Below are 16311 nucleotides of genomic sequence, written 5' to 3'. Positions count from 1 at the left end.
GCCACCGTGCCCGACCTGTTTTTAATTTCTTTAGGAATCTCCATACTGTTTTCCATAATGGCTGCACCATTCTATTTTCCACCAACAAAAGTTTCCTTTTCTTCACACCCTCACCAGCGCTTATCTCCTATCTTTTTGATAATAGCCATCCCAACAGGTGTGAGGTGATATCTCATTGACATCAAAATGAGTATTGATAACAAAACTAAAATTTTTGGAAAGATATTAGGGTAGGGGTTGTCAAACCTTCCCTGTAAGGGGCCAAATAGTAAATAATTTCAGCTTTGTGGGCTATATGTTGTCTGTTCTAACTACTCAACTTTACCATTGTAGGGTGAAGGCAGCCGTAGCCAGTATGTAAGTGAATAAACATTCCTGTGTGCCAGCCAGCAAAGCTTTGTTGATAAAAACAAACTGCAGGCTGGATCAGGTGAGTGAGACATAGTTTTCTGACCCTCATATTCGGAGACTCCCAGAATCATTGGGTGTTTGGATCGCAGGTTGGCACATAAGTGAGTGTATAGAACTCAGTGCATGCATCTCCCCAAATCTCTTGGCCCTTCAAACCCACCTCTATGTTGGCCACTTGGTTTGCCATTTCCGTGGATAAAGCCCCAGTTACTGCCATGGCTAGATCCCTGGGTGTACCACATAAGATGACCATAGACAATTTACTCCCTAAGGTGGAGGTTCAGATGGATCAGGAATGATGTACTCATGCCAATAGACAGGTGTCAGCTACCTGAGTGCTCAGAGGAAAAAGACTTTGAGGTTACACTTGATTTCATTAGGAAAAATAGACGTGATTGATTAGTCATGTCTGCCATGGGCACCAGGCTAGAGAGAAGTGGCACACTTGCTAAATGTCTTTGATGCTGTAACTCGTCCACCTCCAATGTCCCTTATAGTTCTGAAAAGCGACATTTCTGTGTCCGCATACTTCCTTGGAAACATTCTGGAGATGGAACAATTATGTCAAAGATAGTCATTCAGCATGAAAATGTGACCTGTAACTTTACAAATTCCCAACACGTCTGTTTTTATGAAAGAGACGGGAACTTGGTGTGGTGGTTCACATCTGTAATCTCAGCACTTTGGGAGGCCAAGGCAAGAGAATTGCTTGAGACCAGAAGCGTGAGACCAGCCTCAGCAACATAGTGAGACCCCATCTCTACAAAAAAATAAGAAAATTAGCCAGATGTGGTGGTGCGCACCTATAGTCCCAGCTAGATGAGAGGCTGAGGTGGGAAGATTGCTTGAGCCCAGGAGGTAGAGGGTGCAGTGCGCTATGATGGCGCCACTGTACTCCAGCCTGGGTGGCAGAGCAAGATCTCGTCTCTCAAAGAAAAAAAAGGAAAGTAGACACAGGATGAAGCTCCTGATTCTCCATTCGTGTTAGACACACCTGGGAGGAAGCCGGCCGCTGGGAAAAAAGAAAGTAAATCCATAACCCCTTTCCGTATCAGCCTCACGGTTTCAGCACAGAACAAAGATTTCAACACTTTCTTTCAAAGTTTGACAACTGTTTATTGAACACTCATTATGCAGATCAAGGGCTTGTTCCTTGCCCTCCAGAAGTGGTCATTTCCAGCATATAATCCTGGGTGAGAGGGCAGGACCAATCAGAAAAAAGAGAGGAAATGGCTTTCTGAAAAAAGTAGGGGTGGGAGGTAGTGGAAGAGGGGTAAAGAGAGAGAGAGGGCCCTCCAGTTTGTGGGAAATGGTGATAGCAAAGGCTTAGAGGCAAGGGTGAGTAAGAGGACATTAGCCTTGTAGAAAGAGTGACGTCATGGTGGAAGAGATGGGAGATGAGTTTAGCTAAGTGCTGGTAGATGGCAAAATTGGAAGGGTGTGAGAGATCCTGATGTGTGGTTTGACTTTGGTCTTTATTTGATTGATTTATTTATTTTGGAGACCGGATCTCACTCTCTCACCCAGAGCTGGGATGCAGCGGCATGATCATAGCTCCTTACAGCCTCAAACTCCTGGACTCAAGTGATCCTCTCACCTCAGCCTCCTGAGTAGCTGGGACTACAGGCATGTGGCACCATACCCAGCTAATTATTATTATTACTTTTGGTAGAGATGGGGTCTTGCTGTATTGCCCAGGCTGGTCTCTTAAATCCTGGCCTCAAGTGATCCTCCCACTTTAGACTCTCAAAGTTGGGATTACAGGTGTGAGACACTGAGTCCAGTACCCTGGTCTTTAAATCATAGGGCATGTTGTGTCTTCTTGAGTGTTCCAGGGAGATGACTGTTATAGATGGTATGAAGGACACATGAAAAGTGAGATGGAAAAGCAGAGAGGCAAGGGAGGAAGTTGGCTGCAAAGATGCAGATACGAGAAGATGAGGACTTGAGCCTGCACAGTAACACGTCAGGGAAGAGAAGACCAGCATGAAAGTTGTTTGAAAATCAAGCTGGACTGGTCATGGTGTCTGGTGGCATATGAAGGATGCAGAAAGAGAGGGGTCATAGATTAACTGCAGAAATCGAACCTGGGATCTGAGGTTGAGGATACCAGGGAACGCTTGGAGGAGTAACCAGGAAGAAAGCGTTCATCCTTAGCCCTGAGTTTTCAGTGATGCTGGATGTACCCATAGTTTATTTGAGCAGGAAAGGTCAAAGCTGGGGATGGGGAGGTACAGGCTGTAGAGTTGGAGGACAGTGAAGCCGATCTGACTTCCAGCCTGGTGCTGCAAGGTTACCTGGAGGTAACCTTGGCTGGTGGTTATTGAGAATTCCTAGAAACTTCCAGAAAGCTCCTACCTTGGAGGTAGGGAAAATTTTTATTAGGCATCTTCACTAATTAGAAAAGTTTTCAGATGGATCAAGACTTAGCAGGTTGTGGAAAGGAGGCTGGGCTGGAAGTCAAACCTCGTCCTTGCCTCTGTCTTACTGTATTGCATTTGACAAATTGTTTAGCCTCTCTGGTTAGGAGAGGTTAAATATAATGCTGTCTGCAAAATAGCAAGCTGACAACAGGGAATTTGCCATAGCTCCAACACGCTCTCATTCAGAGTAGTTGAATGCAAGAATAGTTGAATGGGTGGATTTCATTGGAGAGAGGGCAGAATCCAGGGTTTCAGGGGGAGGGGTGTTAGGAGGAAGAGATCCAGAAAGGCGGAGACAACTTCGTTATCTAGAGAGGCCATGAGCTAGGAAGAGAGTGGAGTTAGGACACCAACTTGCTAGCCAAGGAGGAATGGTTTTGGAGAGAAAGAATGGTTCTTGCCTTACTAATTCTCCAGGGTAAAGGAGGGAACTGGAAGTTGGGAATGCACTGGCCTCAGGAGGAGGTTTTATCTCCAAGTGAGATGCAGGAGCCAGCAGAGGTTGGACTGGGGTAGGAGGGATTGAGTGGGCATTGGTTTGTCTGTGGAAAATCTTCAGCGCTATCCAGTTTCTGCTTTGGGAGGAAGAAAGAAGACCACAGGAACAGAAAGTGGGATAAGTGAATGCACTCTTAGGTCTCTTAGGTTGCATTAATAAAGATAGAAAGTCCAGCCTGAGGGAGGTGATGTTAATGTTACCACTATGCCTTGTGCTAAGTTCTGGCTGGCTTGCTCTAAGAAGGACAGGGGGACCTGCATGAGGGGTGTGATGAAAAAGAAACTGGGTGCCATTTAGCCTTAGGAAGAGAAGATCTTAGGGAGTGGTAAGAGCTGCCTCTAAATTTCGGTGAGACAGAAAGAGTGCTGGAAGGAAAGCTCCTCCCTGTCTTTCTACTTCTACTGCAGATACAGCCGTTTCCGGAGGGTGCTTTGGATTTCAGGGTTCGTTTTCTTTGCTTGTCCTTCCTGAACCATCTCTGCTTCTGCCATCCGCCGGGTCACCTGCAGCAACAGGTATGGTGAGCTTGGAGGAGTCAGTGTCATGGACTTATGGGGGGAGGGTTAGGGAACGGGGCAGGTGGGTATTCTTCATAAGAGACCTTTATGGTCTGCTCCTATACCATAGTTTGTATGGAATCCTTGGCTGGGCTTTTTTTTTTTTTTTTCTTCTAATTTGCAATAAAAACATACAAACATTAGAAGAGAACAGTTTTCCCAAACATTGTTTATATCCAAGGGGGGTTTGTTTATAGAAATTTATCTCACATACTGTGGGTTTTTAGAGTCCCTGCTGGCCGGGTGCGGTGGCTCACGCCTGTAATCCCAGCACTTTGGGAGGCCGAGGCGGGCGGATCACAAGGTCAGGAGATCGAGACCACGGTGAAAGCCCGTCTCTACTAAAAATACAAAAAATTAGCTGGGCGCGGTTGTGGGCGCCTGTAGTCCCAGCTACTCGGGAGGCTGAGGCAGGAGAATGGCGTGAATCCGGGAGGCGGAGCTTGCAGTGAGCCGAGATCGCGCCACTGCACTCCAGCCTGGGCGACAGAGCGAGACTCCGTCTCAAAAAAAAAAAAAGAAAGAGTCCCTGCATTTGGGAAAGTTGTTGGAAAGTGGGCATCTTAGTTTCTGTATTGAGATCTGGGTTGGATTTGGGGCTGAAGGAAATGGAGAGGGGTTAGGAGGAGGCTCAGCCTCCTCTGCCTGCACCCTACTTGGCCTGGGTGGTGGTCCCAGCTACCTTGTGTCAACTCACCTCTGTCAGGAGCTCCAAGATATGTCCTTTGCCCTTCGTGAACACATCCACCAGGGTCTGGATAAAGCACGAGCCTTTCTGATCATGTCGGTAGGCGATGTATCCTGGGAATTCCAGAGAGGTGAGTTCGGGGGAGCTTCAGAGGGTAGGTAGAGGAGATCCTGGAAGGGGGTGGGTCCTGGAGGAGAGGTTCAGGGGTCGGGAGTGGCAGGTGACGGGGAATAGCAGAGGGAGCCCAGGGCCAGCTGGGCGCTCATACCCTCCACCGTGGAGTAGACGTGCAGGGCATCTGTGTACGTTGGGATGGTTTGGGGGCTGTCTTTGGTGACCATCACAATCTCATCTCCACCTACTGTTTCACCAGGATCCTTTTGTTCTGAAACAAGAAGAGGAGGAGGCAAAGTCAGAGAGAAAGGTAAGGAAAGGGGCCGGGCAGGGTGGCTCACACCTGTACTCCCAGCATTTTGGGAGGCTGAGGCAGGAGGATCACTTGAACCTGGGAGTTTGAGGCTGCAGTGAGCCATGATTGCACCACTACACTCTAGCCTGGGTGACAGAGTGACATGTCGCCTCTTAAAAAGGAAGGTAAGGGCCAGGTACGGTGGCTCACGCCTGTAATCCCAGCACTTTGGGAGGCTCCTGAGGTCAAGAGTTTGAGACCAGCCTGACTAACATGGCGAAATCCCATCTCTACTAAAAATACAAAATTTAGCCGGGCATGGTGGCATGTGCCTGTAATCCCAGCTACTTGGGAGGCTGAGGCAGAAGAATTGCTTGACCCCAGGAGGTGGAGGTTGCAGTGAGCCAAGATCGTGCCATTGCACTCCAGCCTGGGCAACAGAGCAAGACTCTTGTCAAAAAAAAAAAAAAAAAAAAAAAAAAAAAAGATGGTCTGGTGGTATGCCATGTGCAGTGGGGCTTTTTAATTTAATTTAACTTTTTAGAGACAGCGGCTTGCTTTGTTGCCCAGATTGGAGTGCAATAGTGTAATCATAGCTCACTGCAGCCTCTAACTCCTGGGCTCAAGTGATCCTCCTACCTCAGCCTCCTGAGTAGCTAGGATCACAGACCCATGCCACCATGCCCTTGGCTAATTTTAAAAATTTTTTGTAGAGCTGGATTCTTGCTACATTGCCCAGAAGCCAGTCTTGATCTTCTGGCCTCAAAAAATCTTGCCGTCTGGGCCTCCCAAAGTACTGGAATTACAGGCATGAGCCATGGTGCCTGGCTTCAGCTGGGGCTTTGGATCTGGGACTGGCTTGGATAAAAACACAGACTTGGTTGGGCATGGTGGGAGGCTGAGGCAGGAGGATTGCTTGAGCTCAGGAGTTTGAGACCAGCCTGGGCAACATAATGAGACCCTGTCTACAAAAATTAGCCTGACATAATGGCAGGAGCCTGTAGTCCCAGCTATTCAGGAGGCTGAGGCAGGAGGATGGCTGGAGCCTGGGAGATGGAGATTGCAGTGAGTTGAGATTGCACCACTGCACTCCAGCCTGGGTGCTGTCTTAGAAAACAAAACAGAAACAACAAACCAGAGACTCTGTGCTCTTGGATCTGTCCCCACCTCCTCGACAGGCCTGTATGATGTACACCTTGGGCTTGGCTCGCAGGGCCTGGCAGTTCTTGTTGTTCAGGGCCTCGAAGAGATTGTCCAGCTTGACCATCTCCCCATCTTCTCCCTTGAGGAAGCCTTCCCTCCCGTGAGCCATGAGAACCACGAAGGCACAACTGATGGGATCTTCCCGGGAATCGATGGCCTGCTGGAATTTTTCCAGCTCTTCCTGGAATTGCTGGAGTGAGAGGAAGAACCAGACTCAGCTGGGTCCTCATAGCCCACACATCCGACCTAGTACCTCTCCCCCAACCAGGCCTGGAGTAGGCACCCCAATACCTGGGCAGTGGGGTCTCTTTTCATGGTGCTTTCGAATCTCAGCTGCCGAAACATGTATTCCAGAGCATCCAGGTCTTCTTCGAAACCTTCCCGGGCTTTGGTGACACACAGTGTTAGGGCCAGGCGGGCACCTGACATATCATATTTCTCCTGGGCCAAGAGATGACAAAAATCAGCATGGGGAGGTTCGAGGAGAAGCAGATGTAGTCAAAAGACGCATGCAGGCTGGGTGTGGTGGCTTATGCCTGTGATCCCAGCACTTTGGGAGGCTGAGGCGGGAGGATTGCTTGAGCCCAGGAGTTCAAGACCAGCCTGGGCAACATAGTGAGACTCTGTCTCTACAAAAAAATGAAAAAATTAGCTGGGTGTGCTGCTGTGCGCCTGTGGTCCCAGCTGTCTTGGAGGCTGAAGTGGGATGATTGCTGGAGCCTGGAAGGTTGAGGCTGCAGTGAGCCATGATCTTGCCACTGCATTCTAGCCTGGGCAACAAGTGAGACCCTGTCTCAAAAACGAACAAACAAAACAAGAGAGGCTTGGACTTAGGGTTGCCAGGTATAATACAAAATGCTCAGGTGCATTTAAATTTCAAATAAAAACCAAGTACCTTTTTAGTATAAGTATGTCCCAAATATTGCATGGGATATACTTATACTACACAATTATTTGTTGTTGATGTGAAATTCAAATTGAATTGGGTATCCTTTATTTTTAGTTCCCAAATACAGCAACCCAACCTGGGGTCCAGCTCTGTTCTAGCTTGATATGAACTTGGGGGAAGTCAACTGCCCCCATCTGAGCCTCAGTTTCCAAATACAGACGATGAGTGTGTGTGTGATTTTGAAGATCCCTCCCAGTTGTCATATTTTGTGGCTTTGCAAGTCTCCTCATCCTCCCCAAGAGTGTTCTGAGCATTCCTCTATTACTTCCTCACTTGCAGAGGTCTCAGAGTTTCGGAAGCCAATACTGAGATCCCATCTGAGGAAGAAGAATATTGGGGGTCAACATTTCTTTTCAGAACAGAAGCAGGGTACTGAGGACCACAGTGATAAGAACTTCATCTTTTAAAACATCAACATAAGCACTTTGGGAGGCCAAGGTGGGCGGATCATGAGGTCAGGAGATCAAGACCATCCTGGCTAACACTGTGAAACCCCGTCTCTACTAAAAACACAAAAAGTTAGCTGGGCATGGTGGTGGGCGCCTGTAGTCCCAGCTACTTGGGAGGCTGAGGCAGGAGAATGGTGTGAACCCGGGAGGCAGAGCTTGCAATGAGCCAAGATGTGCCACTGCACTCCAGCCTGGGGGACACAGCGAGACTCCGTCCCAAAAAAAAAAAAAAAAAAAAAAAAAAAAAAAAAAAAAAAAATCAACATAAAATTGTATATTGCAGGACTTCTCAGAACCTTTAATGTGTTGAGAAGAACTTGATCTTTGGCAACAGATGTAGCTGTGTTTGACTGCCCCCAGCCTCCAACCCAACTTGGGTTCCATCTCTGAGTCCTTTTTTGCTGTTTGATTAACTACAAAGTACCTCCTACCTCTGAGTTCAGGTCAGAATTTTTCCACTCCCTCCACTCTTTCCAAAACATTAAGATCCTCACCTTCCTTCTCCTCGTATGATCACCCTCCCCTCAACCTGCATCCAGCCTACCTCCTCCGAAGACCGCAGATTGCTCATTTCTCCTTTGGTTGTGAGCCCCAGCTCTCAGCACCCTTGTCTGATCCTGGAGGTCAAGACAAGATAGGTTAAAGGTTTCTAAAGGGAGGTCGAAGGGCTCAGGGGACAAACTCTTGTGCATCTGGATTTTTGAGACCAAATAGCACTCCAGTGTTGGAGATATCGTCTATGGACAGATCTGGGCAATAGATGATAATCCATGAAGTAGTAATATATCGCCCCTAGAACGACAATTTCATGGTGTCTTTCATTTCTGGATGTCTTCTTCAGGACTGCTGGGCCTACCCCACAATCCCACCCCCCGAACCCACCAGAAAACTTCCTATGTCTCCCTTGGGTCATTCACCAGCTTGTGATGGACCGAACTTCCCCCTGAAATCACTGGAATGAGGAGCAGGGCAAGTGGCCCGTGTGTTTCCCTCTTCTACCCAGGAGATGACGGGCTGGGGAAGCCATCTCAAGGAGATGCCTTGGAGGAGCATTTAAAAGGAGAATGTCATCAAAGTGGGGAATGCAACTTTGATATTATCTCACTGGGTCTCCAATATGAAGGGGTCAGTCCACCTCCCTCGCTCTTCCTTGAGTCTGAATGTCTGTCCCCATTCTCTATTCTCATCTCTGAGTCCTGTTCTGTTCTCTGGCTGCACAGACAGACTTTTGTCATACTCTTGGCATTTCCCCATCTCTTTGCCTTTTCCTACACTTTCTCCTCAGTAGGGAATGCTTTTTTTGTCTTTTTTTGTCTTTTCTTTCTTTCTTTTTTTTTTTTTTGAGACAGAGTCTCTGTCACCCAGGCTGGAGTGTAGTGGCATGATCTCGGCTCACTGCAATCTCTGCCTCCAGGGTTCAAGCAATTCTCCTACCTCAGCCTCCTGAGTAGCTGGGACTACAGGCACGCACCACCACGCCTGGCTAATTTTTTTTTTTTTTTTTTTTTTTTGAGACAGAGTCTTGCTCTGCCGCCCAGGCTGGAGTGCAGTGGTGCCATCTCAGCTCACTGCAAGCTCCACCTCCCAGGTTCACGCCATTCTCCTGCCTCAGCCTCCCGAGTCACTGGGACTACAGGCGCCTGTCACCACGCCCGGGTATTTTTTTTTTTTGTATTTTTAGTAGAGACGGGGTTTCACCATGTTATGCCTGGCTAATTTTTTGTGTTTTTAGTAGAGATGGGGTTTCACTGTGTTAGCCAGCATGATCTTGATATCCTGACCTCGTGATCTGCCCACTTCAGCCTCCCAAAGTGCTGGGATTACAGGCGTGAGCCACCGCACCCGGCCGGAAATGCTTTTTTTTTTTCCTATCAAGATCCTTCTTTGACAATTTGGGTGGCATAATATCTGCTATGCCTTCCCCCATCACCCATCCACTCATCTATCTTTTTATCCATCTGTCTATCCAGTCACCCATCAATTCATTCATCTATCCATCTACCATCTGTCCATTAATTCATCCTCTATCCATCCATTCACCCACTCACCCAGCCATCTATTCAACCATCTGTCCATCTACTTACCTATTAATCAGTCATCCCATCCACCCATCCTTCCATCCGCACATCTATCTAGTCATCCATCAATCCAATGTTACATCCATCAATTTATTCATCAACCCATCCACCAGTTTATCTTTCCACTTACCTATCTATCCACTCATCCATCCATCCATCCACCCACTCACACATCTATTCATCCATCTGTCCATCTACCCGTCTATTAATCAGTTATCCCATCTACCCATTCATTCTTCTATCAACCCATATATCTACCCATCCATCTATCCATCTATCTGTCCATCCACTTACCCATCCAACCACCCACTCATTCATCCATCCATCCATCCATCCATCCATCCATCCATCCATCCATAATCTCTCTCTGTCTTCAGTCCCTCCATCTATTCTGTCTTCCACCCATCCCATCCATTCACTTATCCATCCACCCACCCACTCATTCATTCATCCATCCATCCATTTATCCATTATCTCTCTTTCTTCCATCCCTCCATCTATTCTATCTTCCACCCATCCCTCCATCTAGCCCTCCCTTTATCCATTCCTTCATCCATAATCTCTTATCTTCCATCTATCCATCCACCTGTTTACTTACCCATCCACCCACCCACCCACTCATCCATCCATCCATCCATCCATCCACCCACCCAACCACCCACCCAGCAAATATTTTCTGGGTATCTATTATGTGTTATGCACTTAGAATCCATTAAGTAAGACAGACATGCTCCCCGACCTTTTGTCCTTCTAGTCTGTGACAGAAATGAGTATTAAATATCTCTCTCTGTCACACACACAGAGCAAGTGCTGTGACAAAAGAGGAACCAAAGATTGTGAGGGAGGAAGTGGAAGAAGCATAGCCCTGGAGCCAGACAAATCAGAACCAAATCCTGCCTCAGTCCCTTCCCAGCTGTGTGCCCTTCGGCATCTCACTCTCCTCTCTGAGACTCGATTTTCCCATCCGCAAAGGACCTGGGGAGAGCTCCAGGTGCGTAACAGCAGTGGCAACCCAGGTAAATTTTATGATCCCTCTTGACCTCCTGGAACTTTCCTCTTCCTTCTCTGTACTCTCCCAGCTCTGCTTGTTCCTACTTGAATTACAGCAGTGTTTTTGGTTCTTACTCTCATGGCTGAACTGGCAGCTCAGCTTTCAGGACTGAAAGCCCGACTTCATTGATCTGTCTCCATCACGGCTAAACAGTGCGGCAGGGAGCACAGAGGTGGTATTGGAGATAATTTGCTGAGTAAACAAAGAAGAAAGAGATGAACAGATGAAAGAAAGAGTGGATGGATGGAAATTTCTTCCGTTCTGCCAAAACTGGCCAGAGTGTTAATTCATGAAGGGAGAGGGAGCGTATGTGTGTATGTGTATGTATGTGTGTGTGTGAGAGAGAGAGAGAGCGAGAGAGAGAGGCTAATATCCACCAAATCACTTACCGACTCTAGAGGCAGCTGTTCCTCAAGGCCAAGTTCAAGCTCGCTACTCTGCTAGTTGCCAGTACAGAGCTGGGCACCGAGGAGGAGTCAGGCCCACGTGCTAATCTTGGAGAAGGGGCTGACAGTGTGGAATCTCCCGGGGTTTCTCCTGAGAGGCCTGGTCTATGAATTGGGTGGCACAATCATCTGGCCCTTTATTGCCAGTGAGTTTTCTATCACCCAAGAAACCTCAGGACACACCCTTGGCACAGCTGTGGTGTGGAAATGGAGCCACCGCCAATGGGATGAGTGATCACAAGGCTGAGTGGACTCCCTCTGGCAAAGGTGGCCTAGGCAGAGCGTCTAAATTATCCAGAGGTCTGTGCCAGCCCAACCGCAACCTCTCCCAACCCCCATCTCATAGCCAGCTCATCTGGTTATTATCATCATCACTGTGCCTAGTTTATTCATTTCACCTTCCACTGTGTAGATAACACCGTCTTCACTTACTTATTATCTCATGGAGTCTTCAAGAGTCTGGAGAGATCAGTATTGTTGTTCCTATTTTGCACATGGGGAAACTGAGGCTCATAGAGGTGAAATGACTGCTCAAAGATCAGTAATTGGCACAGTTGGCATTCAAACCTATAAGGGGTGAGGTGTGGTGGCTCACGTCTGTAGTCCCAGCTCTTTGGGAGGCCAAGGCAGGAGGATCACTTGAGGTGAGGGATTTGAGACCAGCTGGGGCGTAGTGAGACCCTATCACTAAAAAAATAAAAAAATTAAAAGACGGCATGCACCTATAGTCCTAGCTACTCAGGAGGCTGAGGTAGGAGGCTAGCTTGATCCTAGGAGTTTGAGGCTGCAGCGAGCTAAGATTGTGCCTCTGCACTCCAGCCTCAGTGACAGAGCGAGACTCTATCTTAAATATAAAAACAAACAAGCCCTAAAAGGTTCTTGCCCAGTTGCCTTAACTGATGCATCACGTTGATTCCTCTTTTCCCCCTCCTCTATTGTTTTTCAGTCATTTTATTTAATTTTATTTTACTTATGTTAACAGTGAAACCAAAGGCGAACCTGATTAAGCCCTCCAAACTTAATCTACCTTGCTTTTAATTGCTTGCGTGCTTTTAATTGCTTACTTTTAATTGCTTACTTGTAGTTGATCCTAAAAGCACAAGTCACGTAGTCAAATAATGCATAACTGAACTCCCACTAGCTTCCTTACAGATAACATCTCTGACCGTGGGTCACTAGAGTAATGGGTGCTTAAAAAGTTATTTTTCGGGAACTAGGTAGGAGGTAGCTCTTGTTTAGTTTAAGCCAGTGGAGATCACTGACCCTTCATCTGGACCTATGTGAGTAGCAGACATCAGAGGGCTGTAAACTCCACCCTCAGATCATGCTAAATGCTATTTTCTGCACAAATGTCCTATCTAAAGCCATGTAGCTCAACCATGCTTGCTCAGAAATCCTGATTACCTCGCCTTCCCTACCTGCCAGTCACGTTTCTCCGTACTTTAGACCACCCTGTTTTCTATTCCGTAAGTACCCTCAAACCCGATTTTTGGGGAGGAGAATTTGAGACCTGTTTTCCCACCTCCTTGCTTAATTGCCTCATGATGAACTCTTTCTCTTCTGCACAATCCGTCATTACAGTGATTGGCTTGCTGCACAGAGGCAGAACAAACTTAGTTCGATAGCAACAACTTAAATGAGATATAATTTACATATTTACATATTATAATTTACATATTAAGATATAATTTACATATCATACAACTCACCCACCTAAAGTGTCCAATCCAGTGGGGTTTTAGTATATTCACAGTGATGCAGCCATTGCCACAGTTCATTTTGGAACATTTTGTTTTTTCTTTTTTTGGAGACAAGATCTTGATCTGTCACCCAGGCTGGAGTGCAGTGGAACAATCACAGCTCACTGCAGCTTAAAACTCCTGGCCTCATGCGATCCTCCTGCCTCAGCCTCCTGGGCAGCTGGGACTACAGGTGTGCACCACCATGCCTGGTTAGTTTTTTCCTTAAGATTTTTTGTAGAGACAAAGTCTTGCTATGTTGCCCAGGCTGGTCTTGAACTTCTGGCCTCAAGGGATCCTCCCCACTTGGCCTCCCAAAGTGTGGGATTATAGGCGTGAGCCACCACACCTGGCTCATTTTAGAACATGTTTATCACCCAGTACCCTTTAGCTATCACTCCCAATCTCTCCATACATCCTAGCCTTAGGCAACCACTAGCTGACTTTCTGTCTCTGTAGGTTTCCCTGTTCTGGATATTTCACAGAAATAGAATCATACGCTATGTGATTTTTGTGTCCGGCTTCTTTCATTCAGCATGATATTTTCAAGAACAGTATTGGGGGGATGTTGGTTTGTTGTCTCATGTTTCATTTTGTTTTGGTTTTTAGAGAGCCAAGTGTTAGATATCTTTCAGCAAACCATTGCAGACACTCCCATTCCAAGTCCTTCCCTTAAGATCCAACCTTCTTTTTTTATTTATTTATTTATTTATTTATTTTTTTAATTTTGATACTGAGTCTCGCTCTGTCGCCCAAGCTGGAGTGCGGTGGCTGGATCTCAGCTCACTGCAAGGTCCGCCTCCCGGGTTTATGCCATTCTCCTGCCTCATCCTCCAGAGTAGCTGGGACTACAGGCACCCGCCACCTCGCCTGGCTAATTTTTTGTATTTTTAGTAGAGACGGGGTTTCACCTAGTTAGCCAGGATCTCGATCTCCTGACCTCGTGATCCACCCGCCTTGGCCTCCCAAAGTGCTGGGATTACAGGCTTGAGCCACCACGCCCGGCCAAGATCCAACCTTCTTAGCTGACCAGACCCTATAAAGCAATGAGATTTCAAGGAGGAAGAAGATAGCATCCACATTGTAGCACATATTAGTACTCCATTCCTTTTTCTGGCTGAATAATAGTCCATTGTACAGATATACCTCATTTCGTTTATTTATTCATCCGTGGAGGGACATCTGTGTTGTTTTAGGCTTTTGGCTCTTTGAAGGATGCTGTTATACATATTTACGCACAAGTTTTGTGTGGATTTTTTTTCTTTTTTGAGATAGTGTCTCACTAAGTTGCCCACGCTGGAGTGCAATGACATGATCTCCACTCACTGCAACCTTTGCTTCCCAGACTCAGGCAATTCTCCAGCCTCAGCCTCCCCAGTAGCTGGGACTACAGGTGTGCACCACCATGCCTGGCTAATTTTTTGTGTGTTTTTTGTAGAAACGGGATTTTGCCATGTTGCCCAGGCTGGTCTTAAACTCCTGAGCTCAAAACGATCCACCTGCCTGGGCCTCCCAAAGTGCTGGGATTACAGGCATGAGCCACCATGCTTAGCCTGATGCGGGTTTTAATTCCATTCCTAGTAGTGCAATTTTCAAGCAATACAGTTTTTTTGTTTTTTTTTTTAGCAAAACTGGCCCATTCTCATCCCTCCAATTCTTCCCTTTGCTTCCAGGTAACCCAGGCACAAGCCTGAGCAATTTCCCTTCAGTTCCTATTTCTGCATTGACTTAGACATATTCGCAGTGTTAGTTACATAGGTGGGTTCATTCTACAAAATTGTCCTGTTACTTGCCTGGTTCACCGAATTATAGGTCTGGGTCATCTTTCCATGTTAGCACATATGGAACAAACTCAATTTTTTGTGTTCTTTAAACAACTATTGAGAATAACCTGTGTGAAGAAAAGTGCATGACTCTTTTTTTTTTTTTTTTGAAATGGAGTCTCACTCTGTCACCCAGGCTAGAGTGCAGTGGCACGATCTTGGTTCACTGCAACCTCCACCTCCCTGTTTCAAGCGATTCTCCTGCTTCAGCCTCCTGAGTAGCTGGGATTACAGGCACGCACCACCGCACCTGGCTAATTTTTGTATTTTTAGTAGAGACGGGGTTTCACCATGTTGGTCAGGCTGGTCTCAAACTCCTGACCTCGTGATCCGTCCCCCTCGGCCTTCCAAAGTGCTGGGATTACAGGCATGAGCCACCGCGCCCATCCTAGTGCACAACTCTTAAATGTGCAGCTTGATAATTTGTTTCAAAGTGAACATACCCATGTGACTGACAATTCAATGGAGTCATTCAATCAATTCTGCAATGGCTTAAAAGGTACACACTTTTCACTAAAAGAGAAACAAAACCCAGGGAAACACCAAATCAAACTGGACATAACATCCTACTCTTACCCCATGACAAAATTTTAGCTAAAGCATGCTTTTGCTGTCTTCTTCCTCCTTGAAATCTCATTGTTTCACAGGGTCTGGTCAGTTAAGAAGGTTGGATTTTAGGAGAATCAATCGGGACTCGAAGTGTTTGCAATGATGTGTTGGAAGATGCCTGACACTTGACTCTGTAAAAACAAGACAAAATGAAGCCAAAAAACCACAACAAACCAACATCCCCCAACACTATGCAACCATAAAAAGAATGGAATCCTGTCATTTGTGGTAACATGGATGGAACTGGAGGACATTATGTTAGGTGAAATAAGCTATCAACAGAAAGTTAAACAGCACATGTTCTCATTCATATGTGGAAGCCAAAAAAGTAAGAGTTGATTTTGTAAAAGCAAAAAGTGGAACAGAGGATGTTAAAGGCTGGGAAAGGTAGGGGGAAGAGAGGATAGGGAGAAATTTGTTAAAGGATATAAAATCACAGCTAGTGCTATTCACAACAGGAAAAACATGGAATCAACCTAGGTGCCCATCAACAGTGGATTGGATAAAGAAACGTGTTACGTGTATACACCATGGAATACTATGCAGCCATAGAAAATAAAATCATGGCCAGGTGCATGGCTCACGCCTGTAATCCCAGAAATTTGGGAGACCAAGGTGGGTGGATCTCCTGAGGTCAGGAGTTTGACAACAGCCTGGCCAACATGGTGAAACCCCAGCTCTACTGAAAATACAACAATTAGCCAGGCGTGGCGGTGCATGCCTGTAATTCCAGCTACTGGGGAGACTGAGGCAGGAGAATTGCTTGAACCCGGGAGGTGGAGGTTACAGTGAGGTGAGACTGGCTCAGCCTGGGTGACAGAGCAACACTGCCTCAAAAAAAAAAAAAAAAAAAAAGAAAAGGAAAGAAAATAACAAAAATCATGTCTTTTGCAGCAACATGGATGCAGCTGGAGGCCATTATCCTAAGCAAATTAATGCAGGAACAGAAAAGCAAACACCACATGTTTTCTCTTATA

General features: G+C 46.5%; 1 protein-coding gene and 1 long non-coding RNA gene across 3 annotated transcripts; one reads left to right on the top strand and one right to left on the bottom strand.

Annotated features, from left to right (window-relative positions):
- Positions 1-331: 331 nt before the first annotated feature.
- Positions 332-15484, top strand: LOC107128199 (uncharacterized). Of its 2 annotated transcripts, none has more exons than XR_010583130.2 (5): positions 332-430; positions 3741-3848; positions 4597-4708; positions 4952-5002; positions 15373-15484. It is a non-coding gene; the product is annotated as an uncharacterized lncRNA (long non-coding RNA). The 2 variants fall into 2 exon arrangements; XR_001487044.4 differs by lacking the exon at positions 15373-15484 and adding an exon at positions 10469-10600.
- CASP14 (caspase 14) lies at positions 1507-11294 on the bottom strand. Its single transcript, XM_015440906.3, has 7 exons — positions 11107-11294; positions 8133-8205; positions 6482-6631; positions 6155-6380; positions 4847-4963; positions 4588-4691; positions 1507-3836 (listed from the first exon to the last, which is right to left on the bottom strand). The coding sequence occupies exons 2-7, from the start codon at positions 8157-8159 to the stop codon at positions 3732-3734; spliced, it is 729 nt and encodes a 242-aa protein (XP_015296392.2). The 5' UTR covers positions 8160-8205; positions 11107-11294; the 3' UTR covers positions 1507-3731.
- Positions 15485-16311: the final 827 nt, after the last annotated feature.

The sequence above is a fragment of the Macaca fascicularis genome, chromosome 19, assembly GCF_037993035.2.
Source record: "Macaca fascicularis isolate 582-1 chromosome 19, T2T-MFA8v1.1".
Lineage (NCBI taxonomy): Eukaryota > Metazoa > Chordata > Mammalia > Primates > Cercopithecidae > Macaca > Macaca fascicularis.
The sequence above is the reverse complement of the archived record's forward strand: the minus strand, read 5'-3'. Positions and strand labels throughout refer to the sequence as shown.

Bases quoted from the DNA above. Each gene is read 5' to 3' on its own strand.
- CASP14 (XM_015440906.3), bottom strand. From the start codon at position 8,159: ATGAGCAATCTGCGGTCTTCGGAGGAG. The intron at 4,964-6,154 runs GTGGGGACAGAT...TTCTTGTTTCAG, and splicing joins CATACAGGCCTGTCGAGGAG to AACAAAAGGATCCTGGTGAA. The intron at 3,837-4,587 runs GTGAGTTGACAC...CTGTTGCTGCAG, and splicing joins TCTTGGAGCTCCTGACAGAG to GTGACCCGGCGGATGGCAGA.